Source organism: Heloderma suspectum, chromosome 8 (genome assembly GCF_057233095.1).
Source record: "Heloderma suspectum isolate Gila_16-S chromosome 8, 16-S_ref, whole genome shotgun sequence".
Lineage (NCBI taxonomy): Eukaryota > Metazoa > Chordata > Lepidosauria > Squamata > Helodermatidae > Heloderma > Heloderma suspectum.
Genome location: NC_139465.1, coordinates 26,333,032 through 26,355,628, shown reverse-complemented (window position 1 = coordinate 26,355,628; position 22,597 = coordinate 26,333,032). Strand labels below are relative to the sequence as shown.

General features: G+C 45.7%; 1 protein-coding gene across 1 annotated transcript in view; it reads left to right on the top strand.

Annotated features, from left to right (window-relative positions):
- BEAN1 (brain expressed associated with NEDD4 1) overlaps positions 1 to 22,597 on the top strand; it is a 99,011-nt gene that overhangs the window by 5,609 nt on the left and 70,805 nt on the right. Inside the window, exons 2-3 of the mRNA XM_084812887.1 lie at positions 4,777 to 5,428; positions 7,148 to 7,222. Coding sequence (XP_084669013.1) covers positions 4,777 to 5,428; positions 7,148 to 7,222 — 727 coding nt within the window. The remainder of the gene's footprint in view (positions 1 to 4,776; positions 5,429 to 7,147; positions 7,223 to 22,597) is intronic.

Here is a 22,597-nt window from a genome sequence, read left to right as displayed (position 1 = left end):
CGTATTCTTCTTACTGTAGCAGTTCACTTAGATGAGCATATTGTTTCAGAGAATACAAGTGGAATATCTAAATGTGGCATTTCAGGGACAGGTTAGGTAAGTGGTTTTGTATTTAGCACCTTTTGTGTACAGCCAGTGTGGTGTAGTGGCTAGAGTGTTGGACTGGGAGCCAGGAGATCCGGGTTCTAGTCCCCACTCGGCCATGGAAGCTCGTTGGGTGAATTTGGGCCAGTCACAGACTCTCAGCCCAACCTACCTCACAGGGTTGTTGTTGTGAGGTTAAAATGGAGAGGAAGAGGATTATGTATGCCACCTTGAGTTCCTCAAAGAGGAAAAAAGGCAGGATATAAATGTAATAAATAAATAATCTAAATGATTTTAATTGATTATTCTGATCAATTGACTAACAGAACAATCTCATACATGCTTATAGAGACCCGATGTGCTCAATATAGTATACTCCCAGGTAAATGTGGAGATCGCACTGCAGCCTAAATACAGTAGTCCAACTCTTTCAAAATTAAATGTGAATACTCTGTGAATTTGGCAAATCCTTATTTAAAGCTATCATAAGTTAGTGCATGTTGTGTGGAATGCGATTTCCTTTTGTCTGTTCTGAATAATGGAGTAGAAAAGAATCAGGAAAACACAGGAGTCTATTCACAATTACCACTGAGGTGGCACTGCATTGGTTTGTTAGTCTGACTTGGTGGTGCATTGCCAAGAAAAATGGCACAAAGAAGGACAGGAAGAGAAAGAGCCCAAGAGACACTTGCACAAACATGTATGGCGCAGGCCTATGGCTACACCAGAGCCAATAACCACAATGCCAAAGAGATGTATTAATTTTTCTGGAGTATTCAAGTAGATGGAACTGCTCCCACCTTAAAAGATTTGAGCTATACCTGGTATATTCTAAAACAGAGGTGGGGAACTTTTTCCTGTAAAGGGCTATTGACCCAGAAGAAAAGTCAATTGGGGGAGGGGGGCTGCAGCTAATGGGGGGAGGAGCCAAAACCACTGGTGGGCAAAGTCTGATGCATTGCAGGATTGAATAGCATGCTCTGTCTCCCACCCCATCTCTCTCTCTGTGCCACCCCACACCACCTCTCTCTCTCTCTGTGCCACCCCATCTCTATCTCTCTCCCTCTCTTTTTCTGTCCCACCCATCTCATTCTTTCTCTCTCTCTCTCTCTCTCCCCCTCCCTCCCTCTTTCTCTCTGCCACTCCCTCTCTTCAAGCCACTTGAAATTAGGGCTGCATGAAATTAAGCTGAGGTTCCCAACCCCAGTTCTAAAACTTCAGCAACTCAACCACAACGGAAGAAATATGATAAAGTCCTCCTGCCAATAGCATATAATAGATGTTCAGATTCAGATCCTTAGCATCATTCTGGGAACTAATCTCTCCCTAATTAATATATTGCTTGGAAATGGCTACTTGTGACATTTGAAATTGTTTTTGATCACTAGTCTATTTCCATCCTATGATTTCTTGGAAAGATGAGCAACAGTTAAGCTATTTCAAAATCAAATCTTTTTTTAATTAAAGAGCATTTAATGGAGATTCAAGCATGTCACCAGGTAATCAACTAATTCAGGAGAAAAACTGACAAGAAGATATACTGAGAAAATGACGAAGTGCAATCCTATGTGTGTCAACTCAGAAGCAAGTCCCACTGAGTTCAACAGAGCTTATTCCCAGGAAAGTATAGGATTGAAGCCTAAATCTGCAATTCTGTGCATACTTACCTGGGAGTGAGCCCTGTTGAACTCAATGGGACTTACTTTTGAGTAAACATGGACTTGTAGGGCCAGAAACCTAAACCCCAAAGCTGCACTCTTAAGTCAATGGAAACTGATCCCCTCAAAAATGTTAATGAGTTCTAAATGAATGGCATGTGCAAGTTCATGACTCAGCCATGGGCACCAGTCTGTGGTGAGCCAGGACTCATGGACAAGCCACTAGTCCTCAGAACCAAAGAGCAAATTAGGGCTGAAAGACACACTTACAGACTGAAGTCCACACGAGAGTTCAGGAAAACTTTGTTGCTCAAGCAAGGCTTAACTGGGACAGGACAGCTCTCACAATCCTTCCTGTCCAGGAAGATCCGAGAGCCAGCCTGTGTGGGCAGGGTCAGTCCAGGGGCTGAGGATGCTAAACTGCCCTAAACTAAGTAGATGCTGCAACATGCAGTGCAGCGGCTCACCAGAGCAGCCAGCCCCACATGAGACAAAGGCTCCTGAGAGCAAATGAGCTTCAGATCAAATCTTACAGAAAGAACCCCAACTTCTGGCCCTCCAGATGTTTTGGCCTATGTAACCCATCAACCCCCACCGTTGACAATAGGAAAATAGGAAGCTGCTTTTTACTGTGTCAGAATAGTGGTCCATGTAGCCCAGTATCATCAACCCTAACTGGCAGTGGCTCTCCAGGTTTTCTGAGCCTTACCCAAAAATGCCGGGGATTGAACCTGGGACATTCTGCATGCAAAGCATGTACTCTACCGCTGAGCTACAGCTAGGGTTAATGGGAGTTGTAAGACAAAACATCTACGAGGCCCCAAGTTGCCCACCCCTGCCTTAGAGCATCTCTGTGTGAGGATGCTATTCCTTACCTTCAGTTTAACCACTCCAGCACCAAGATGAACATGGGAACAAGAAGACAAAACAGGTTCAAAACACCCAGAATAACCTTCAGTCACCACCACCATTTTTTATTATTATTTATTTATTACATTTCCATAATGCCTAATAGCAGAAGCTCTCTGGATGGTTCACAACAATTAAAACCATAAATACAATATAACATTTTAAAACTTTAAAACTACAGTATAAAATAAAAACAGAAGCCAAAATAAAGCCTAGCAGTAGTGCAAAGATTTAAAAGACAATAACAGATTTAAAACAACAGAAACTGAAAGACTAAAATGCCTGGGGAAATAAGGTCTTCACCTGACACAGAAAAAAAGCACAACGTAAGCACCAGGCAAGCCTCTCTGGGAAGCTCATTCCTCAACTGGGGTGCCACAACAGAAAAGGCTCAGCGCCTTAAAACTGCCCTCTTCTCTCAAACATTTGGCAGCATATAGCGAGTCTTTTGATCAAGTCCTGGATGATCTCTGACTGTTTTAAATTGCTTTAGATATATGTTGCTGTTGTGTATGCTATCTGCTTTACGTTGTTATGTGAATGGGTTTTATGCTCATATCATGTATTTTAATGGGTTTTAATTTTTGTGAACCACCCAGAAAGCTTCGTCATGGGGTTATAGAAATACGATAAATGAAATGAAACTGAAATGAAGTTCTAGACTAAATTTAACTCACACCAGTTCTTAACTGAACTTAAAAAGACAGGTTTTGACTAACAGTGCCCAGCCAACCATAGAAAGTCATGGGAGCAGCTGCAGTGCTCAAATCTTATTTGAGGGCCAGCATCAGATTACACTGCTCACAAAAGTAGACCATTTGTACAAGTGGTTATATATCAGGTTTAGCCAACTTGTGACAGTTCTTAGTTGGAAGGTGGGGTGGGGGTGGGGGGACTTAATTCAGCTATCTTGTGTATAGGCCTCCACATCTATTCTGGGTGCCACATTTGAAGAAGGACATTGACAAACTGCGGCAAGTCCAGATGAGGTGACCAGGGCAGGGAGGGGTATGAAAACTAGCGGCTTCACCACACCAGGCCTTTTATCCCGCAATTTACTGGGGCTACTGCTTCCAGATTCTTTGCGGGATTAAAATTGGTTCTCTACATGGGCTGACACAGGCTGTTTGTCTTTCTGGGCAAGTTCTTGGTAAGTTTGATATGTTTGATTTAAATCCACTAGATGGTGCTGCTGTTATAGCACTGTTACAGAAGTATACAGCAAGTAAAATGCTTCATAAGTGCTTCCTAGAGAAAAAAAATGGACTCTCCCTGAGCTTTACAATGGCGGGATAAAGGTCATAAACCATGGGAATCATAGAATACTATAGTAGGGTTGGAAGGGGCCTACAAGGCCATCGGGTCCAACCCACAAAGGTCCAACCCCCAAAGGAAGGGCCCTGGAGGTCGATGACATCGTGTAAAGGACGTGCAAACTTCTGTGAGTAACCTTGATTACACGATATAAGCCCCATGGGAGAAGCCCCAAGTCCTATGAAAGAGATGGATAATTTTAGACACACTGGCTGGCAAATGCTGGGAGTTGTAGGACTTTTTTCTGTCTAAGCATGCATAGGATTGTGCCCTATTTTTAATTTTTTTTAAGGGTATCCAAAAGTTGAAAATATGGAGAGCAGGGGGCATCAAGGACGCTCATCTGAAGACTTGGTCTATAGCCCCTGGCCCTGTGTAGTTCCCAAAATCTTCTTAGGCTCAGCTGTCTGTTTTTAAGGTGCCACTGGCCCAGACTCCTTGTGCTTTTCTGCACTAGGCTGCTAATCCTTCTGCTGTACCTACTTTCCGGTTCGTGGCAGCATAGAGATCCCAGCTCTGCACAAAGAGCTTTTCCTTTCCTGCTTTTCCCCTACCACACCGCTAGGTGGCATTGTCCTATAGCTAAATAGCACAAATACACGAGTAGGAAAAAACCTTTTCTTTCACTTTTGGAAATAATACTCCATTTTCCCCCTCTTTAAAAAAAAAAGCGCGGGGAGCGCTCTTAGAAAACAGACTCGAACTGGAGGGTCCGGAAGTCGGCGGAAGCACCGCTAAAGAATCGTGAGTAACGAATGGCCAGCGCTCAATAACTGCCTCGTGTAGAAAAGCTCCTAATTTCGGCTGCTAGGAGGCATCGCAACGCGGCCGCCCCGATTTGGGGAGCTGTCGTCTCCCGCCGACGCTCCGCAGCCCCGGCCGCGCCTTTTGCAGACAGGTCCGGCGTGCCTCCTCGCGCGTGCTCGCCCGCCGCCGGACGCCAGACCCGCGCGCTTGGGCCAAGCCCGCGCAGAAGAACTTCTCCGGCTCGGCTCAAGTCCTAAGCGGCGGTTCCTGGAGGGGAGCGCGGGCGGCCCCGCGGCGCTCCTCCTCCGGCGGGGCGTCAGACGGCTCTGCCGCCGCCGCTGCGCAATGGCCCTGGGCTGGCCGCTGCGAGGCGAGCCGAGGCGCCCATCGGGGACGGAGCCGAGCGGTGCCGCCTGCTGCGCCCGCCGCCGCCGCCCCGCTGGGCTCCCTCGGCAGCCGCCGGCCGGCGCTGCGCCGCAGCCCCCGGGGAAGCGCGGCCGGCGCTGCCGCTGCCGGGCTGAGGTCACGCCGGCTCGCCCATGAGCAGCGCGCCGGGTCCCGCCTCCTCCTTACGCCGCCGCCGCCGCGCGCTCGAGGGAAGGCAGAGGGGCGCATCTGCCGCCGCTCCTCCGGCTGCCCTCCCAGCCCCGCCGAGCCGCTCGGGAAGCCGCCGACGGGGCGCATGGAGAAAACGGCCTCCTCCTGCGGGTGCTCCGGTAAAGGGCGGGAGGGGGCTGGATTCGCTTGGGGCGGGGGCGGCTTCCTTTGGGAATTCCCCCCTCTAGACACGTCCCGCTCCCCGGACCAGACAGCCGCACACATCCTTCCCAGCTCCAGCAGGCGAGCCCACGCCGCCCCGGGGGGTCCCGGCGGCTCTGGCTTCCAGCGCGCGCGGGAGAGACACTTTCTTTCGGTCTCTTCGGCTCCGTCTGGAACAAGGACCCCCTTCTCCCATATTTGCGCTCCTCGGGGCAGAGCAAGGAGGGTCGCGGCCGCGCCCCCCGTCCCTGAATCTGTTGAGGGCGGGGTGCAGCAGGCAATCTTCCGATCGTGTGGTCCGAGTGCGGGGAGGGGTGACTTGCATCGAGGGGTCAGAAGTGTGTCTGCCACTGTTTGTCCCATTTTTATTATTTTTTAATCGGTCCACCCATTCTTAATTGGATTGGGAACCTCACTTGTGTAGTCCTCGGGAGGGAGGAGAGAGGAGGAAGGAAGCATCTGCTAGGATAAACATGTGGCGTCTACAAATCCTGTAAAAAAAAAAAAAAAGGTGGGGGTCAGTGGAAACTTCTGAACCATGCGTGACACATTGCATGTATGTATGCATAATGATGCTCGCGTGTGTGTTCTTTATCAATGTTCCGTCTCACTAGAGTGTGCATCACGGGCTCTCTTTCCACTCCTTCGCTGACACCGGAGTTCTGTGCTGCAAGAAAGCTGATTGGATTCTATTTCCCACTTTCACTTTCTTTGATGGAAGGAGGAAGACGGGAAATAGTTGCCTGCTGATCACCGCCAGATGTTTTATAACCGCGCAAGCAGCGGCAGAAAGAGAGCGGAGTTCTTTGGGGTGAACGCAGAACCTTACATTTTTCAAAACCTGGCCTCAGTCTCACTGGTTTATTGAATGAGGGGGGTGTGCTTGCCTTTCTGCCCTATCCAAAATACCCAAGGTGGTCCACGAAATTTCGAAATGCGAAGCACCAAGAACAATCCAGCCATATTTAAGCACCTTAGGCTGCAATCCGATGCCCACCTTCCCGGGAGTAAGCCCCATTGGACACAGTGGAGCTTATTTCTGTCAGGGGCGGCACTTTTCAAGTCCAGTACAGCTCAGTAGGAGAGGGAAGCAGGTTCTTAACTTATGACATATTCATTAAATTAGGATGCATTTCGTTTCAGTTTACAGGTGCCTGAGTTCACATCCCAGAGGTTTTCCTAGGAGCACAGGGTTCTGCTTTATTCTGAGCCAGACCACTGGTCTGTCTAGTTAAGCGTTGTGTTCCCTGACTGGCCACGGCTCCCCAGAATTTCAGACAAGAGCCCTTCCCTGCTCTGCCTGAAGGTGCCAGGCGCAGAACCTGGGACCTTGCCCCTCTGAAGCCACTGCTATACTACTGAGCTGTGGCGCTTCCCCTTTAAGGCTTTAATAGACCAGAAAGTTGTGCATATCACTTCCTGAAACCGGAAGCTTTCCACAAGCTCATGTCAGTGAAAACTGGATCTTATTTCCACTCGCTTAAGTGAATGTTTAATGGAGTTGAAAAATCTGGCTAGTAAACTGAGTGGGTGTACTTTGACAACGTCATGTACCACTAAATGACATCTGCTGTGCAAACCAAAACAAACTGTTATTAAGAATCCTTTTCTTTCTCCCTCCCTCTCTCTCTCCCTCCCTCTCTCTCTCTCTCTCTCTCTCTTGTTTTGCTCCTTAGTTCTTTTCTTCCACCTTTCTCTTATCCTGGGGAGCTTCGTCCATACTGGAAGAGGCAGCAATTATTCCAAGCTGTGTAAGTAATCTGCCAGTGTTTAAGAGTTTGTTCATTTATTTGGGAGGGTGGGGAGGGGGATTAGTTGCTGTAATGGTAAACAATGAAGTCCAATGAGAATATTCACTTGAAAATTCCCATGAAGGGAGACATCAGTCAAGGGGGTGGGGGTGGCGGTGGGGGGAAGTATTGCTGAATAAGAACATGCATGCACAGAACTGTTTATAAAGCTGCCGTAAACTGTGATTGGCATCAGTATAGCTCTATTTTTGAATGTGGGCCTCTTTAAGTATATGATCTGTACACACAGTCCCCCTATCTCAGTAAAGGGGGGATCAGGTTTGCTCCAACTGACTGTGCCACCAGATGCCAGTATGCCCACTGGCCATGTCCCCTCCCAGTGGCCACATGTTCTGTTTTAATGCGGAAGGGCCCCACAGGTACAGCTATATGTGTGGTGTGCACTGCTCTTTCTTGCAATTAGGAATCCTGAATTACATTTCCTTTAAAATGCAGACTAAACTAATTTTCCCCCATATTTAGTACTGGGTGCAATCTAAGAATCTAGCTAATGATCACAATTTTGTAATATTATCGATGAATGTTGATTATCTGTTATTTGTTGACTAAATTATGTTTCATCTTTATTTATTTTTTGCCATAAACATGTATAAAGATGTAAAAAACAACAACAACAATTTGATTGACTAAACATTGCCACCGAGTTTTTCAGTCAGCAGATTTTTTTTTAAAAAAACCCTAATTATTAATACAAGTAAGATGCAATCCTATGCATGTTTAGACAGAAAAAAGTCCTACAACAGGCTGGCTGGGGAATGCTGGGAGTTGTAGGTCTTTTTTCTGTCTAAGCATGGATAGGGTTGCACCTGTAGTTACTGAAACTGCAGGTGGCAAGTCTCAACTTAAACTAGGCATTCCCCTTCTATGGGCATCTCTACACCAGCCTTAAATCTGCATTTAAAACGGGGCTTTCTGCTTCCATTTTAAATGCAGGATCACAACTGACTCCCTTTACATGCACTTCCTTTCCCCCCTTCCCTTCCCCCCTCCTTCCCCCCTTATCTGAGTCTTCCATTATTTTTCATTGATCTCACAGAACAAAGGGCCTTTAGTGCCAGAGACACCCTGGAGGGTCACAGCAGGGTCACTGGTATGTCATGTAAAGAGCCCACAAACATCCTTGAAGGAGCAACCTCAATCGCAGGATAAAAGCTCAGTGTGAAGGAGCCCAATGTCAGAGAATAGGAAGGGGAGGGCTGTTCCAAAAAGATACCTGCTATGGAACACTGTCAAAAACACTGTCAAAGTTTTACTTAGAACAATTTTTCTCATATGCAAATTTATGCAGACAATAATCAATTCATCAACTAAAATTCACTAGATTAATTGACAAAGATTTCTATAATTAGGTGGCTGCCATACCTATTATTACACTTGGCCCCTAGAAATGTGACTGTTTCATTTCAGAGAACTTTGTTCTAGGAAAAAAGAAAGACACCAGATTTACAGCGCAATCCTATATGTCTTCTCAGGAGTAAGTCCCATTGAGTTAAATGAGGTTAACTTCCAGGTAAGTGGGTATAAGGTTCAAGCCTTATAACTGCTTACCCAAGGGTAAATCCCATTTAACACAATGAGACTTACTTTTGATTAGCCTTATGCCATTAGGCTGCAATCCAGTAGCTACTTACCCAGGAGTAAGCCCCATTGAACTCAATGGGACATACATCTGAATAGACATCTATAGGATTGCCCCATTCAGACCTCTTGAAAAGGGCCATTGACACACACATGGGTTCCTGACTCATTCCAGTGGTGGGGGCTAAGCCAGGTGTCCAAGGGAACATTCTGCTATCCACTGAAATGAATGGACCATTTTTCTGGGCTGGAGACCCAAGTGTAGATCGAAGGTCTTGTGCCTAGAAGAGACTGCAGGTCTAGATGATTAATGTTTTTATCACCACCATCACCCCCTCTTGTTCTCTTTTTCTTTGCTTGTCTAGTTTTGGACTGCAAACATCCAACAGGCGATCTCTTATATTCAGTCTTGTGAAGTGCCAAGTGCATCCACAGGGTGTACTATGACGGTGGTGGTGATTATTACTAGTTTTTAGATAAAATTGCTACAACTGGTTTGTCCATATGGGCCAATGCAGCTCCCTGAATTTTTGGGCTCCTTGGGGGCGTGGCTACGGGGACTGTCACAAGGGGTGCCTGCAGGTCAACATTTAACACTACGCCGCTGTGAAAATGGCAGCTCCATGGGAGTGCTGTTCCTGCTGCCCACCACTGTCATTAGATATACCTTGGCTCTGTGGGGAGAAGGAGCACAAGAAGGCACATTTCCTTCAAGCCTGGACTCAGCCCAGGATGGGGGGTGAGGAATGTATCTTCTTTCCTGAGGGACCATCATTGTGAGCTTTCTGTAGTTCCAGTGCAGTGCTGAAGCATTTAACCAGTCACATAGGAAGCTACTTTGTTCCGAATAGCTTGGTCCATCTAGCCCAGTACTGTCGACACTGACTGGCAGCAGCTCTCCAGGGTTTCGGGCAGGAGTTTTTCCAGCCCTTCCTGGAGAGATTGACCGTGGGGCCTTCGGCATGCCAAGCATGTGCCCTACCACTGAGCTACTGAACCAAGCAGGAGGTTGAGGCCTGTTCTTGGCCTTCCTTCCTGCTTTTGAGCTTCACAATGCTCTGAAATCTTTTGTTGGCCTTGAAAGAAGAGACAGCCCAGAACACAAAGGGCCGAGAACACAAAGGGCGGCACGTCTTAATTAAACAGCTGCAACCTGGCTTATGTGGTCTTAAGCCATCTGGGAGCAGGGCTTTTTAAAAGCCAGCTGCAAATCTTTCTACAAGGAATTCTGCCCCAGTTTCAGCACTGCTGTGATAGATGTGCACAATAGACCCTCTTTTCAGTGCCCCTTCCGAGCGCATGCCTGCTTACACAGTGGGGGCGTAGCTGGCCCTTGCCTGGGTTGTCATTGTCTACGGGGCTGCCAGCGGTGATCTGTGACTCCACAAACTAAAGCCCCAGAGGGCAGAGGTTGAGAAAGCATTTAAGCCCAACCAAATCCTTCCTCCAATACCACAGGATAATCCCTGCAAACCGGAGGCTGCTGCAGACTTCAGCCTGGACAAAGCATCTTCCGCTTCCAGCGTATCTCACTTGTCCGGCTTCTCTGCGGAGCTGTGCAAGGCTTCATTTGTGCTAGGGATCACCCCACCACCCTCTCTTCTCTCACTAGCCAGCACCCCCCCTCCTCCCCCTGCTCCCCCTCTACTCTTGCTGGTGCTGCCGCACCGCCACTCTCTGCCTCTCCCTCTGTTCCTCGCTTCGAAGGGTCCCTCCTCAAAGCAAGACATTCTGGGTGAGGTGGCCCTGGAAATCGCCTGTGCCACAGCAGCGCAGCCCGTCTTCAGAGGCCCTGCGTTTGGGCCAGTCAGGCCCTGCGTTTAGGCCAGGCAAGCCCTCTGGAGAGCTGCAACAGCCGCTTTTTTGCTGCAGCGTTTGTTGCAGCAGGGGGCCTCCCAGAGAGCCCACTTGTGCAAGGCTTCGCTCTGAGGGGTTCTCAGAGCAAGCCACGGGGTGGGTGGTGCTCCAGAGAGCTGTGTGAGGTACTCTTCTGCGGCAGCATTGGCCACGAGAGTGGCCAGTGAGGGCCTCTGGAGCACCAGGCCGGCCATCACCTTGCTTTGAGAGCCCCTCAGAGCTAGCCTTTGGCTCACCACTCTGGAGAGCCAGAGCAACAGGGCACACGGCCCTCTCTGCAGTGGCCACAGTGGAGAGTCCCGCGGCCGCAGCCCTCAGAGCACTAGGCACGGGCGAAGAGCGCTGCTGCCCACCCCCACGAAATGGCAGCTGCTGCTGCTGCCAACTTCAGGGGTTTGTTTTTCACCCCCAAAATATGGCACACAGGGGACCTGTCTTGCTCACCCCCCTCCCTCGCAGCATCCCTGCTCTAAAGGGGTAGCTGAGTTCTTGTGTTGCAGCAAAACCCCAGGCTCAAACGAGGCTCTTTCAGAAAGCTTTTAGCAAAGCTTTATGGAGTCTGATGAGCTCCTGTCATGCTGCCTTGCTTGTTATGGATTGATCCATAACATCTCTTCTGATGTGGAGACTGTTTTTCCCCATGGAAAGTGGAGTTGTTCCTATATCGCCTTGCTGCTAATTATTTTTCTTTTTTTAGCAAATTGTACTGCACATTTTGTATTTTATGAATTGTGCTATTGATTGTTTGGTTTATTGTTCTGGCCTGACTTTACTTTTGACAACCACTTTGGTACCTTCCTTGATGGAGACTAGTGGGATATAAATTCATAATAATATTTAATAATTAATTAATTAATTAGATTTATAATAATGATTTAATCTACCATGCCTTTTCCCTTGGCACCAAATAGCTCAGGGCTGCCCAAATTATGCCCATTAAGCCCAATATTCATTCAACTAAGGGTCCAAAGCCAAGCATATGCATGCAGACCTCTAGGACTAAACCCGAGTATTCCTCCTTCTCCTTCCTCAAAAGTCATTGCCTGTGTAGTCAAGGTCAATTGGGGGCAGTGTATGATTGACCTGTTTGTACTTGTGTCAAGGATGACTTGCACACCTTGAAACTTGCACAAGTCTGGCATCTCAGCATGAGCAGGATCAACTTCTCACCAAGCATGGCTGCTTTCCCATCACGCTCACTCAAATGTGATCTGAATCATATCATTAGTTTCAGCTCAGACTGGCAATTTATCTCCTGCTCATTCCTTTTCCCACTGATGCATTTATTGCAGAAGCATCCAAGTTGTTTAAGGTTGCAATCTGATGCACACTTACCTGGAGTAAGGATCATCAAATGGACTTCCTTCTGAGAAGAGATGAACAAGATTGTTCCATAAGAGAATGACTTATGCCTAGAAGGCTTGGAAAGTGAGCCACAGCCCACCTTAGACAATACTGAGAAAAATGGACCTCTTGGCAGTGTTCATACACCATAATAAACCATGGTTTTTCATGAGGAGAACAAGATCTGCCTCCCTGCTTCATGTGCTCCCTTCCTCCTCCTCCTCTTGCACTTCCATTTTTGATTAACTGTAGTTTAGCATGTCATCCAAACCCTAAACTGTGGTTAAACTTAAGTATGGTTTATTGAAACAGGCCAGCTTCATAACCCATGGTTTGAAGTTGGTTTGATTCAAACAAACCACAGTTAAGATTAACCACAGTTTATCAGATTTGGGCAACACAACAACCTGCAGTGAATCAAAAACAGAAGCAAAAGCTTCCAAACCCCTCACAGCCATGCCAGGGAAGGAATGGGGTGGGGGAAAGCACAAGAACTTGCAGGAAAGCTAGGCTCATTCTTATCATGATAAACCACAGTTTATCATGACATCCGAACACAGCCGTTATTTAACTCGGTATATGGCATCTTTATATGTTAAGCTAAAATGAGTTTCCAAAACTGGGTTAAATGCAGAAAAAAGCTTGTGTGTTTTGTTTTGTTTTTTTAAGTAAGGAAGATTTAGTAATACTAAGTGTAGGAAAAATATTTGGTACATTATTTTGAATCAGGAAGCATAAAGCGAGATTTTTATTTTATCGGTTTATTTGTATGCTGCTTTTCCACAGTAAAACTCTGCTCAAAGTGGCTTACAACAGCAAGAAAATGTACACAATAGAACATTTCCAAATAATTAACTGTACTACATCCAAACAAGGTTTAAATAATCATACACTTTAAAACATCTCACATTAATATGCACTAAAATTAAACAATCCAATAATTATTATACTAAGGTCAAAGAAAGGCAAAATAAACAAATCCAAACAGCAAACTTTGTAGCTGGAGTCAGTGAGTCAGTCAGGGCTCCTCCCTCCCAGGCAAGATGGAATGAGCCAGAGAAAAAGGAACCAAGTCTTGCAAGACTCACAGCTAGATGGCCTCTTTTTATGTTTACTTTTGCTGGCTTTGCAACCTGTTGCCAAACTGGCTCTTATGAGCTTCAGTGTACAGCTGAGTATGGCAATATGAGGGCAGAAGTAACTTGGCTCCCACATCTGCCATTGCATGGTCTCTACCCTGAAGCTGTCAGGTTCAGAACAGGGATGCCTGAGGAATTCTGTCTTTACAAATTCCTATATGAAATGACCTGGTCCATGATCCTTGAACTCATGTGTGGATCAGAACTCCGCCAGATTTCACACTTCACCAAATGTTGCAATGTAGTTTGTGGCAGTTTACATTGAACAAAATACACGTATATATGCATAACTTGAGTGCAACGATACACTTTAAATACATATTTTCAGAGAAAAGACATTTCAATATTTTGAATGGATTTTTTTAAAATTGCAGATTATGGAATGGAATGATGGGTGCTTGATTTATTTAAACTGGCTTTTAGACCACCTTTAAGGGTAAAATGTAATTCTGTACCAAACCTATTGTTACTGTAATTTTTGGCAATTCAGGCTGAAAGAAAAGTAACCATCCCTAGTAAACGAGTTTCCCCAAATCTTCAAGGGTGTGTGTGTTCGGGGATTACCTTACATTAGTTTCATGAGGTAGCTGTGAGCTTTTACCCCTTTTTCCCCAGCAGTTTAAAAAAGGCTGTGTTCCCATGTAGCTATCCAACTAAATGTAACTGGGCCAGAGAGCTTCTGAGAGTCCCTTGTGATTGTAAGAAGCAGCCACAAGGCTTTGTTTTAATCTGCAGGAGGAAAGTGTTGTGGGGTGGGGGGATTGGCCACCTTCTAAAGTTAATGTAAGATAGTGTCAGGGTTGTATCTGAGCCCATAGAGTCCCAAAGCAGGACTTTGATTCTGAGAAAGAGAGGCAACTCGTAGAGGAGGAACTTTCCCACACTTTAGAGGCACACCTGGAGGGGGAGCCCCCCCCCCTTCTCACATCCCTGGGAGTGACAGCGAACAAGGTGTGGAAAGGGAAGGACAACCTGAACTCTTAGACGCGAGGCGTAAATGCAGGCACAAGCGAGAGATCGCAGGGGCTGACCTTCGGTGCTCAGCCCGATTGGCTCGACGTCAACAGTTGCACCCAGAAGCATCACAGGAAAGGGGGAGATCTTCCCCTCCCACCCCTTAAGTTCAGAGAATTGCCGCCCTTTTCCCAAACGGAGATCAAAGTAGTTTCTCTTTGAACTCCTAGATGGCTGTTCCTTTGTAGTTCTCTGAATCTCTAGCAATTAGCATCTGTATGCCTCATTAGGGTAAATGGAATTAAACCCTTGGAAAGCAGCCCTTTTGTCTGAGTGTTGATTTGGCTATTGGAGTATTCAGTAGGCAAAAGGGGAATCCTGACAGCTAGGGTGGGCAACTTCGGCGGGTCTGGGGACCAATTTCCACTCCCCAGACTTCACCGGGGGGGGGCACAGTCCTGCTGCTGTTGTGTACCACCACATTTCGTGGTGCAGCGGCAACAGCAAAAAGGTTTGCCGCCGAAATTCGGCCACAAACTGTGACATAGGCTGAAAAGGTACAAGCTAAATTTCTCCCTTTTCTGCCTCTGTCACAGTTTGCCACCAACTTTTAGCAGCAAGCACTGATTTATTTCGCCGCCAGCATGCTGCCAAATTTCAATGGTGGAGGGCACACCAGAGGCTGGGGAGCACATGCAGCCCATGGGACTCATATTGCTCACCCCTGATGTACAAAAGCATCCATGCATGAAGAGTTCAGGAAACTTTCCCCTGCTCCGAAAACAAAAAGAAAATTCCCATTTCTGCTATTTACTATTCCAGGGGGCGAATAGCCTTGCAAAAGTTCTGGTGGGGGGTGGGGAGGTATTTTGAGCCCACCTTTAGGAAAAAAACATGCAAAACTAACCCGGATCAAAAAATGAAATATTTGTCCATCCCTAGTCCAGAGTCAGAGGAGGTATGTCTAATTTCTAAATCTGCTTAGAAGAAGAAGAAACAAGGCCCTTTCTTCTCTTGCATTGCCCTGCCATGTCGGCATACTGTTGACAGTTCACTCCAAGTCCTTAAATCTGGGGCTGGCAACTTTTTGGGGCCCTGGACATGTTTGGCAACTTGAGAAACTGCCCTGGGCACTACCATGAAGTGGCTGCCATGGGAGGCAAGCCAAAGGTCAATAACCTGCCCCAAAGACTGAGTATAAGGCAGAAGTGGGACTGAGCCCCAATGCAGTAACCAATTCCTTTGAGCCCACAATTTTCAACCCCAGCAGAAATCTGTTGCACAGCAATGCCAATAAGAAAATGTGATTGGGGTTTTTTTTTAAGTGGGAGGCGTAGGGTACCTCGGTGGGCACCAAGAAAGCTGTCTGGGGGTGCATTGGTGCCAACGGATGCAACTTTACCTACCCCTGCCTTAGATGACCTCACTCAGTGGTGAAGAGGTTGAATGGCATGTTGGGTGTGAGGAGGCAGACAGAACCCTGCTGGATCCTTTTAATATAAACGTCACAGCCCTGGGCAGTGATCCGCCAGCATCACCTACTGGAATAATGCCTCCTCCAGGCTGCTGTTTGTGGTGGTGGTGGTGGCAATTGTGGCTGTTGATCACTGGAAGAACATGGCAAGTGGCTTTCAATCATGCTGGAGAAGACAATGGGGAAATGCTTGTATGGAGATGGCTGCATCCTCCTTCCATTTGCAAGCTATCTCATACTGAGGACTCGCTCTCTCCTTTCCCTCTGTTTTTCTCGGTGACTGCATTTCCACCGAAGGTGTGAATCCTGTTACCTTTGGCAACAAGAAGCACAGCCACTCTCCCCCACTCCATATAGGGAGAGTGAGAAGCACACCCCGGCCAGTGTGACCCCTCTTCTATTTGCATATCCTTGCTACATTTCCTACAGGGATCAAGAGTGCCACTCTGGATTGGTGTTTGGAGTGTATCAGTGATAGGCAGGGCTGTGTATGTCTCTGCAGTTCTGCAGAAGTGCAGAAGAACCACAGAATGTGGTAAGTGCTGGTTTTCATCTATTTTAAAAAATTATTATTACATTTATATCCAACCATTTCCCTCTTGCAAGGAACCCAAGGCAGCTTACGTTGTCCTCCTCCTCTCCATTTTATCCTCACAACAACCCTGTGAGGTAGGTTAGGCTGAGAGTCGTGACTGGCCCAAAGTCACCCAGTGAGCTTCATGGCCAAGTGGGGACTATAACCTGGATCTCCTGAGTCCTAGTCCAGCACTTTTAACCACTACACCATACTGCCTCCCTATGAAGCTTTAAACAATGGATGGTTAAGTTGTGCTTTGGGAGCTCTGTAGGCAAGTCAGAGAAAAATCCTTCTCTGTGGTAGCACAGAGATCACAGAGTGTCCTTCCCAGACATATTCATGTGGTGCCACGTTACGCACTTTTAGGTGCCAAATTACAGCAGGCTTTTAATGTTTGATTTGTCATTCTTTTGCTGTTCCCCTACAACTGATCACTGCTGCTGGTTTGAATTATAGCTTTTATTTTGCTGCCATTTCTATTTCTTTATATTGTCACTTGTGGGTTTGTTTGTTTTAAAGTCATGCTGTTTTTGATGTTTTATCCACATTTTATTGTAGTTTAGATTTTTATTGTTGTCACAGTCTACGCTGCCTCAGAGTCTTGTTATATAGTTGAAAGGCTGGGTTATAACTGCAATAAATAAATAAATAAATAGTTATTTGGCTCAGCACTCATCTTTTAAATCTTGGCTTAAAAGCAGTTGTGTACATTTGGCTATTTATGATTCAACTCTTAGCTTTTGATCAGGGCCATGGTGTTTTTAATACGTGGGTACAGAATCTAGTTGTTACGAGTGATGAATGAACTTACCCCAACAGAAATCATAATTTGCTCACCACGTTCCAAACTCCTCTGTCCAATCTTAGATTAAAATTCTCCATTGTTCCAAGTTCTTGTTTTGTATATATGAACTGCTATATAACCACAGATCCCCTCCCTGTCTGCCAGGCTACATCGCTACCTTCCTGGCCGCCTCTTCCTTGAAACGCCGTATGTACGTGCTCCTAGCAAGCACTGCTGTCTTCAGCAATAGTGTTTCAGCCCAACAGCCCTTCCTGGAATGGTCATGTGACCACACCAGGGCACATCACATGGTGTGATCACCAGTGATCTCAGTGCCTGTTGGGCTGAAACACTATTTTCCACTTGCAGAAGAAACAACTGTGCTGCTACGGGAACAAAGGGAGGTTTTCTAAAGTAGTAAGAACATTAGAAAAGCTCTTTTCTGGCTGAAAGGACTGAGAAACAAGTCATGCAGACTGTGCAGGTGCTCTTAAACAACCTCGACATGAATAACGAAGTTCATTGGATGGCCATCCAAGTTCAGTATGCGTAAGAGCATTACAAACAGTAGATTTGACTTACGAGCATCTAATTTTGCATTTCACTGGAATCGTTAGGCACTGAATAAATAATAAATGATACTGCTTCTCAATTGGCATAATTTAGGCAAGTTGCAGAATCCAGCTTTTCTAGGAGCATACTATTCAATTTGGAGTACACGCAACCCTGGACTTAACTCTGTGTGTGTGCGTGCGTGCGTGTATGCGTGCATGTGTGTGCGTTGTGGGACAGAGCCCTAGCTACAGGCACAGCTTAAACCAAGAGCTACTGTGATCCAGTAACTAGAGTGTTTTTCTTGAACTGAGGGTGCTAGCTTCAAACTCAATCTCTTCCCTAAACCAGTTACTATCTCAGTGATGTATCCTCTGTATGAACCTCAGCATCCCATCTATGAAACAAGTTTATGATGGTTAATAGAAAGGTTTTTAAGCAGTTTCCAAATAAATAAATATAAACTCATCTAAAGTAGTAGTAGAACTTACCAATATCTTGGCCCAGTTCAGACAAAATGGAAATCCATCGTTTCCTGCTATATGAACAATCCATGGAAAGCCTCAAGCTTGCACACACTGCCACCTCTTCCGTCCTCTTTTGCACCAGCAAAGAGGAGATCAGACCTTGTCACTTCCAATTTTAACCACAGTTCCCTATGATGTCCACACTCAGAGAATGTGGTTTGTTTAAACTATGGTTTTTGAGAACAAACCAGGCTCAAAACAAACCAGGTTTCAGGTCTTGAGTTGTTTTCAAACCATAGTTTAAACAAGCCACCATTTCCTGGGTTCTGACATCACAGAGAACTGTGGTCAGTTTAAAATATAACCCAGGCTGCCAGCACTGACTTAGGTACTGACTCAGAAGAAGAGGGGCAAGCTGAGTCAGTGGCAGCACCGACACACACCAGACCTGGGCCCTGAAACTGGGCCTGAAACCAGCAATGGGGGACCAGCTGAATCAGAGGGCCCACCCTGAACCTGAGACCCCCAAGCCAGGCAGAATCTGTACTATTACCCAAGCTTGCAAACTGATCAGACTTCCAGCCCAGAAGGAGGGTTTTGTAGATCCATGTGCCTCTTCATTGGACAGCAAGGTCAGTTGTCCACCTTCAGACTGCAGAGTCACTTGACAGAACTTAGGTTAGTAATGCAACCTAGCAGAGTACTGAGGCCTGTACTTGCCATATGGAGTGTGGTCTGGATGAAGGCCCAGTTTATGACTCCCCCCCCCCCCAGTAACTTACAAGGTGATAAGTGTCTGTGAGAGACTGCCAGCTAAAGCCTATTGGTTCAGGGCCAAACTAAACATTCTTGTAATCACGCATAACTGATGAGAAGGTGAGCTATCCATGATTGGTTTATTTACTCCAGAGTAAGAGCATTGGATTTGGATTGGGACCATGGCACTCCAGGAGGGGGATAAGCATCCCCCCCACCTGTTTTCATCCCAAAATTTCACCACCATCCCCTGTGGGGAGGGGGGATTTTCTTTTTTTAACCCCCTTTCTGCAGGGGGGGGCAGAATTTCAGGATGAAAATGGGTGAGGGAGCTTAAAAAGCCCTTTCCCAGAGTGCCATTGTCCCAACCTGATTCAGGCCTATGTGTGCTTACCCTGGAGTAAATAAACCAATCACACATAGCTCAGTTCAAGAATGTTTAGTTTGTCCCTCAGACACCAGAACCTGAGGACTCTGGCAAGGGCAAAACAAAGATACAAAAAACCATCACTCCATCCCAAAATAATGAACTGAACTGGTCCAAAATGTGCCAACTGCAGCACATGACTTGTTGGAATAGTGCAGCAGCCCTCTAGAGTGCCATGTCCTTGACAGAGAACATTTTTACGACCCTTCTTGTACTCATAGACTGTACGGATTCCTAAAGGGACTGAGAATATTTTCGGTTCCATATTGAACGGTGGTGTTGTGCTGCACAGAAGTGTCTTAAACATCAGTGAAGGACTCGGTGTAGAAATATATTGCTTGCCGGAGCTCAGCAACAAGTCCAAGATGGTTATTATTTCTTATTAAACAGGAGGTGGGTGATTCCTGCAGGGTGATTTGCTGCCTGAGCAGAAAGGCAACAGCAAAAGAGTGATGAGAGAAGCATTTTAGTCTTTGCAGCAGCTACAGAGCCATCTCGTATATAATCCAGACTTTGTAAATTTACGAGAAATGTTTTAAGATTGTCATACAGCATATGTATCATCCAAGGGTCTCCCTCTTCTTTCATATTCCTTCTCAAAACCTGTGTAACCATTTCTGTGTAGCCTTTGGCTTAACCCCGTAGTTGTCAGACCCTGCTGAAGTGAACCATAAGTACATATAAGTTTATCTGTTCACATTCATCCCTTGACATTCCCAATCTTCTCCTCACTTTTGCTTGCTACTTAATCTGTCTTTCCCTCTGTTGCCTCTCCTAATAGAGAAATGTCTATTATTGTCACAGGCACCTATTGGATAGTGTCTGTGATGTCATGGGGGGCAATAACATACTACCCCCACCTGCCCATGCAAAAAATGCAATTGTGGAATTGTTCTCAAAGTTTGTTCATTTATACACTTTTTAAAAAACAATTTTAGCCCACTTTTGTTTGAATAAACTTATGGACAGTTCACCAAAAATTCAATACTTATTCAGCAGCATGATGAATGAAAATGTGACCTGATTTGCCTTTCCTGCAGCAAACTCCAGCAAAGATGTGCTGCTAGAAATATAGTTGAGTGTTATTATGATTCATAAATTATGCTGGTTGTTATTGTACTGTTAGAGAGTGTTTATAAATCATGTTTGCAATTTATATTACTTTTGGGGACATTGTTTTCACAATAAACTTGATTTTTTTCAGTTAAAATGCAAAAGTAAAAGTTAACAACGTTACTGTATATTATCTCATGGAGTTCTCTTTTAAAAGAAAAAAACAGTGCAATGACTACCTCTCCTTGTCAGCAATGAGCCACAATTAACAACAACAACAACAACAACAATAACAAAATTAAAGGTGTGAAATTGACTAGACCAGAAGCTGCTTGTGGTCCAGTTAATTTCTATATTTCATTGACTTGTTCAGAACTAGAGGATGCACCTACATGTAGGAAGAACAGGAAAATGGAGGGAGTAGTTTTGTTATGTTTTTTACGATGAGCTTCCTCCATTTCGTTAAATTATTTTGTAACATTATCAAGCTACAAGTGCTGGATCAGTGCCTGTGTATGAAGGCAGTCTTCCAACTAAGTGGAAAAAGTTACTAGCCCACAAGAATTTGGGCTAGACCATCTGGCCTTCTGCTAGCCACTCTTATTCTCCACAGGCAATTGGGCAAGGGGTTATTTACAAGTCTGTGCTAAGGGAGAAGTTGCTCCACAGAAATTATTGTTGGTACTAGGGCTGCCAACCAATTTAAGAACTCTTAGGGTGCAATCCTATGCATGTTTAGGTAGGAAAAAAGTCATACAATTCCTAGCACTCCCCAGCCAGCCATGTTGACTGGGGCATGCTGGGAATTGTGGGACATTTTTCTGTCTAAACATGCATAGGATTGCACCCTTAGTCATTTTATCATATGAGTTTTAAGTTATTAAATCAGCCTTTCCTAATCTGGTGTCCTCCAGGTGTTTAGGACTATACCTCCCAGCATTTCTGACCATTTCTTGGCCATACTGGCTGGGGATGATGGGAGCTGAAGTCCAAAATATCTGGAGAGTACCAGGTTGGGGAATTGTAGATTAAGTCATCAAGTAGAAATGCATAGACTTGTATATGAATAGGATATTACTACCTCCTATTCATATAGAAGGAAGCACATTTTACTCATTTTTAGCTTATGAACGCACATGTCTCAGCAAGCACCAGCTCAGAAGAGGCATTCCTCAAGATCCACAAAGAGGGGAGGCATGCCTCTTTTAAGATGGTATCTGTCACCCACCATTTTTGTAAGTTCTGGTATTAAAAATAATTTAACTTAAAAAAAAGTGTTGCTTACTCACTTAATCTTGGAACACCTTTTTAGTTGATCAGAAGTTTAATAGGCGTAATTGTTTAATTGTTCAAACTTACTAATCAAGCAAGTGCAGCCCTGTTTGGTACTCAGCTGTATATAGCTGATTGATCCATTGCACCCACCATAAAGTAATTCCAAAGTACCTTTTGGGGTCATTTTCTGTCCGCCTTCTTTCAAAACTCCCCAGCTTTCATTGCTTTCAGATTCAGTACAGTCATTTTTTGCTCCTATTGTTCCCTTAAAGAGCATATCCATCCCTGGAGCTCTCCTCTAACACAGCCAATTAATATAATTCTGCCCTGTTTCGATAGCTTTGATGCTATTTTATTTTCAAAATGCAGCCTCCACGTGCCATGAAACAGCAGGCAAAACTGAAGAGCATTTTATAATGAGGAGAAAGGGGGCGGGAAGGAAGGTAGTGACAGCATCAACAAGGGTGGAGGAGACATTTTCAGATGGCTTTGGAAACTAATAGAGTTATTGTACGGAAGAGACATGAGGCAGGCAAGTCTTGAATATGACAAGATTTATATCAGCAATAAGATCGTGTACAGCAATAGAGAGGAGAAGCAGCAATAAGAGGGCCTCAGCTTCTGGCTGGAAACAGATTCAGAGAAATAAATGGATACTATTGGGACCTGCAACATTCAGCAGTGCGGAATGCCCCTATCCAGGGTTCCACATAGTCCATTTCATTCCCCCTCCCCAATAATCCATTTTTCCCCAACTGTCTGTCAGCATTCTGTGCCCCCTGAATATGCTCACTCCTAATTAGGCTGTTTTGGAGGGGTCTCCCTTATGGTTTTTATTTTAAAGAGTAAAAAAAACCCTCTGCAAATCTTGGGGCTCCTCTAAGCCTGCTGATAGGTCCCTGCTTCTTGTGGATGGTGCTTTGGGCAACACAAAGATCCATGTTTTTGTTGTTGTTCAGTCGTTCAGTCGTGTCCGACTCTTCGTGACCCCATGGACCACAGCACGCCAGGCCTTCCTGTCCTGCGCTCTCTCCCGGAGCGTGCTCAAGTCCATATTCACTGCATCGGTGATGCTATC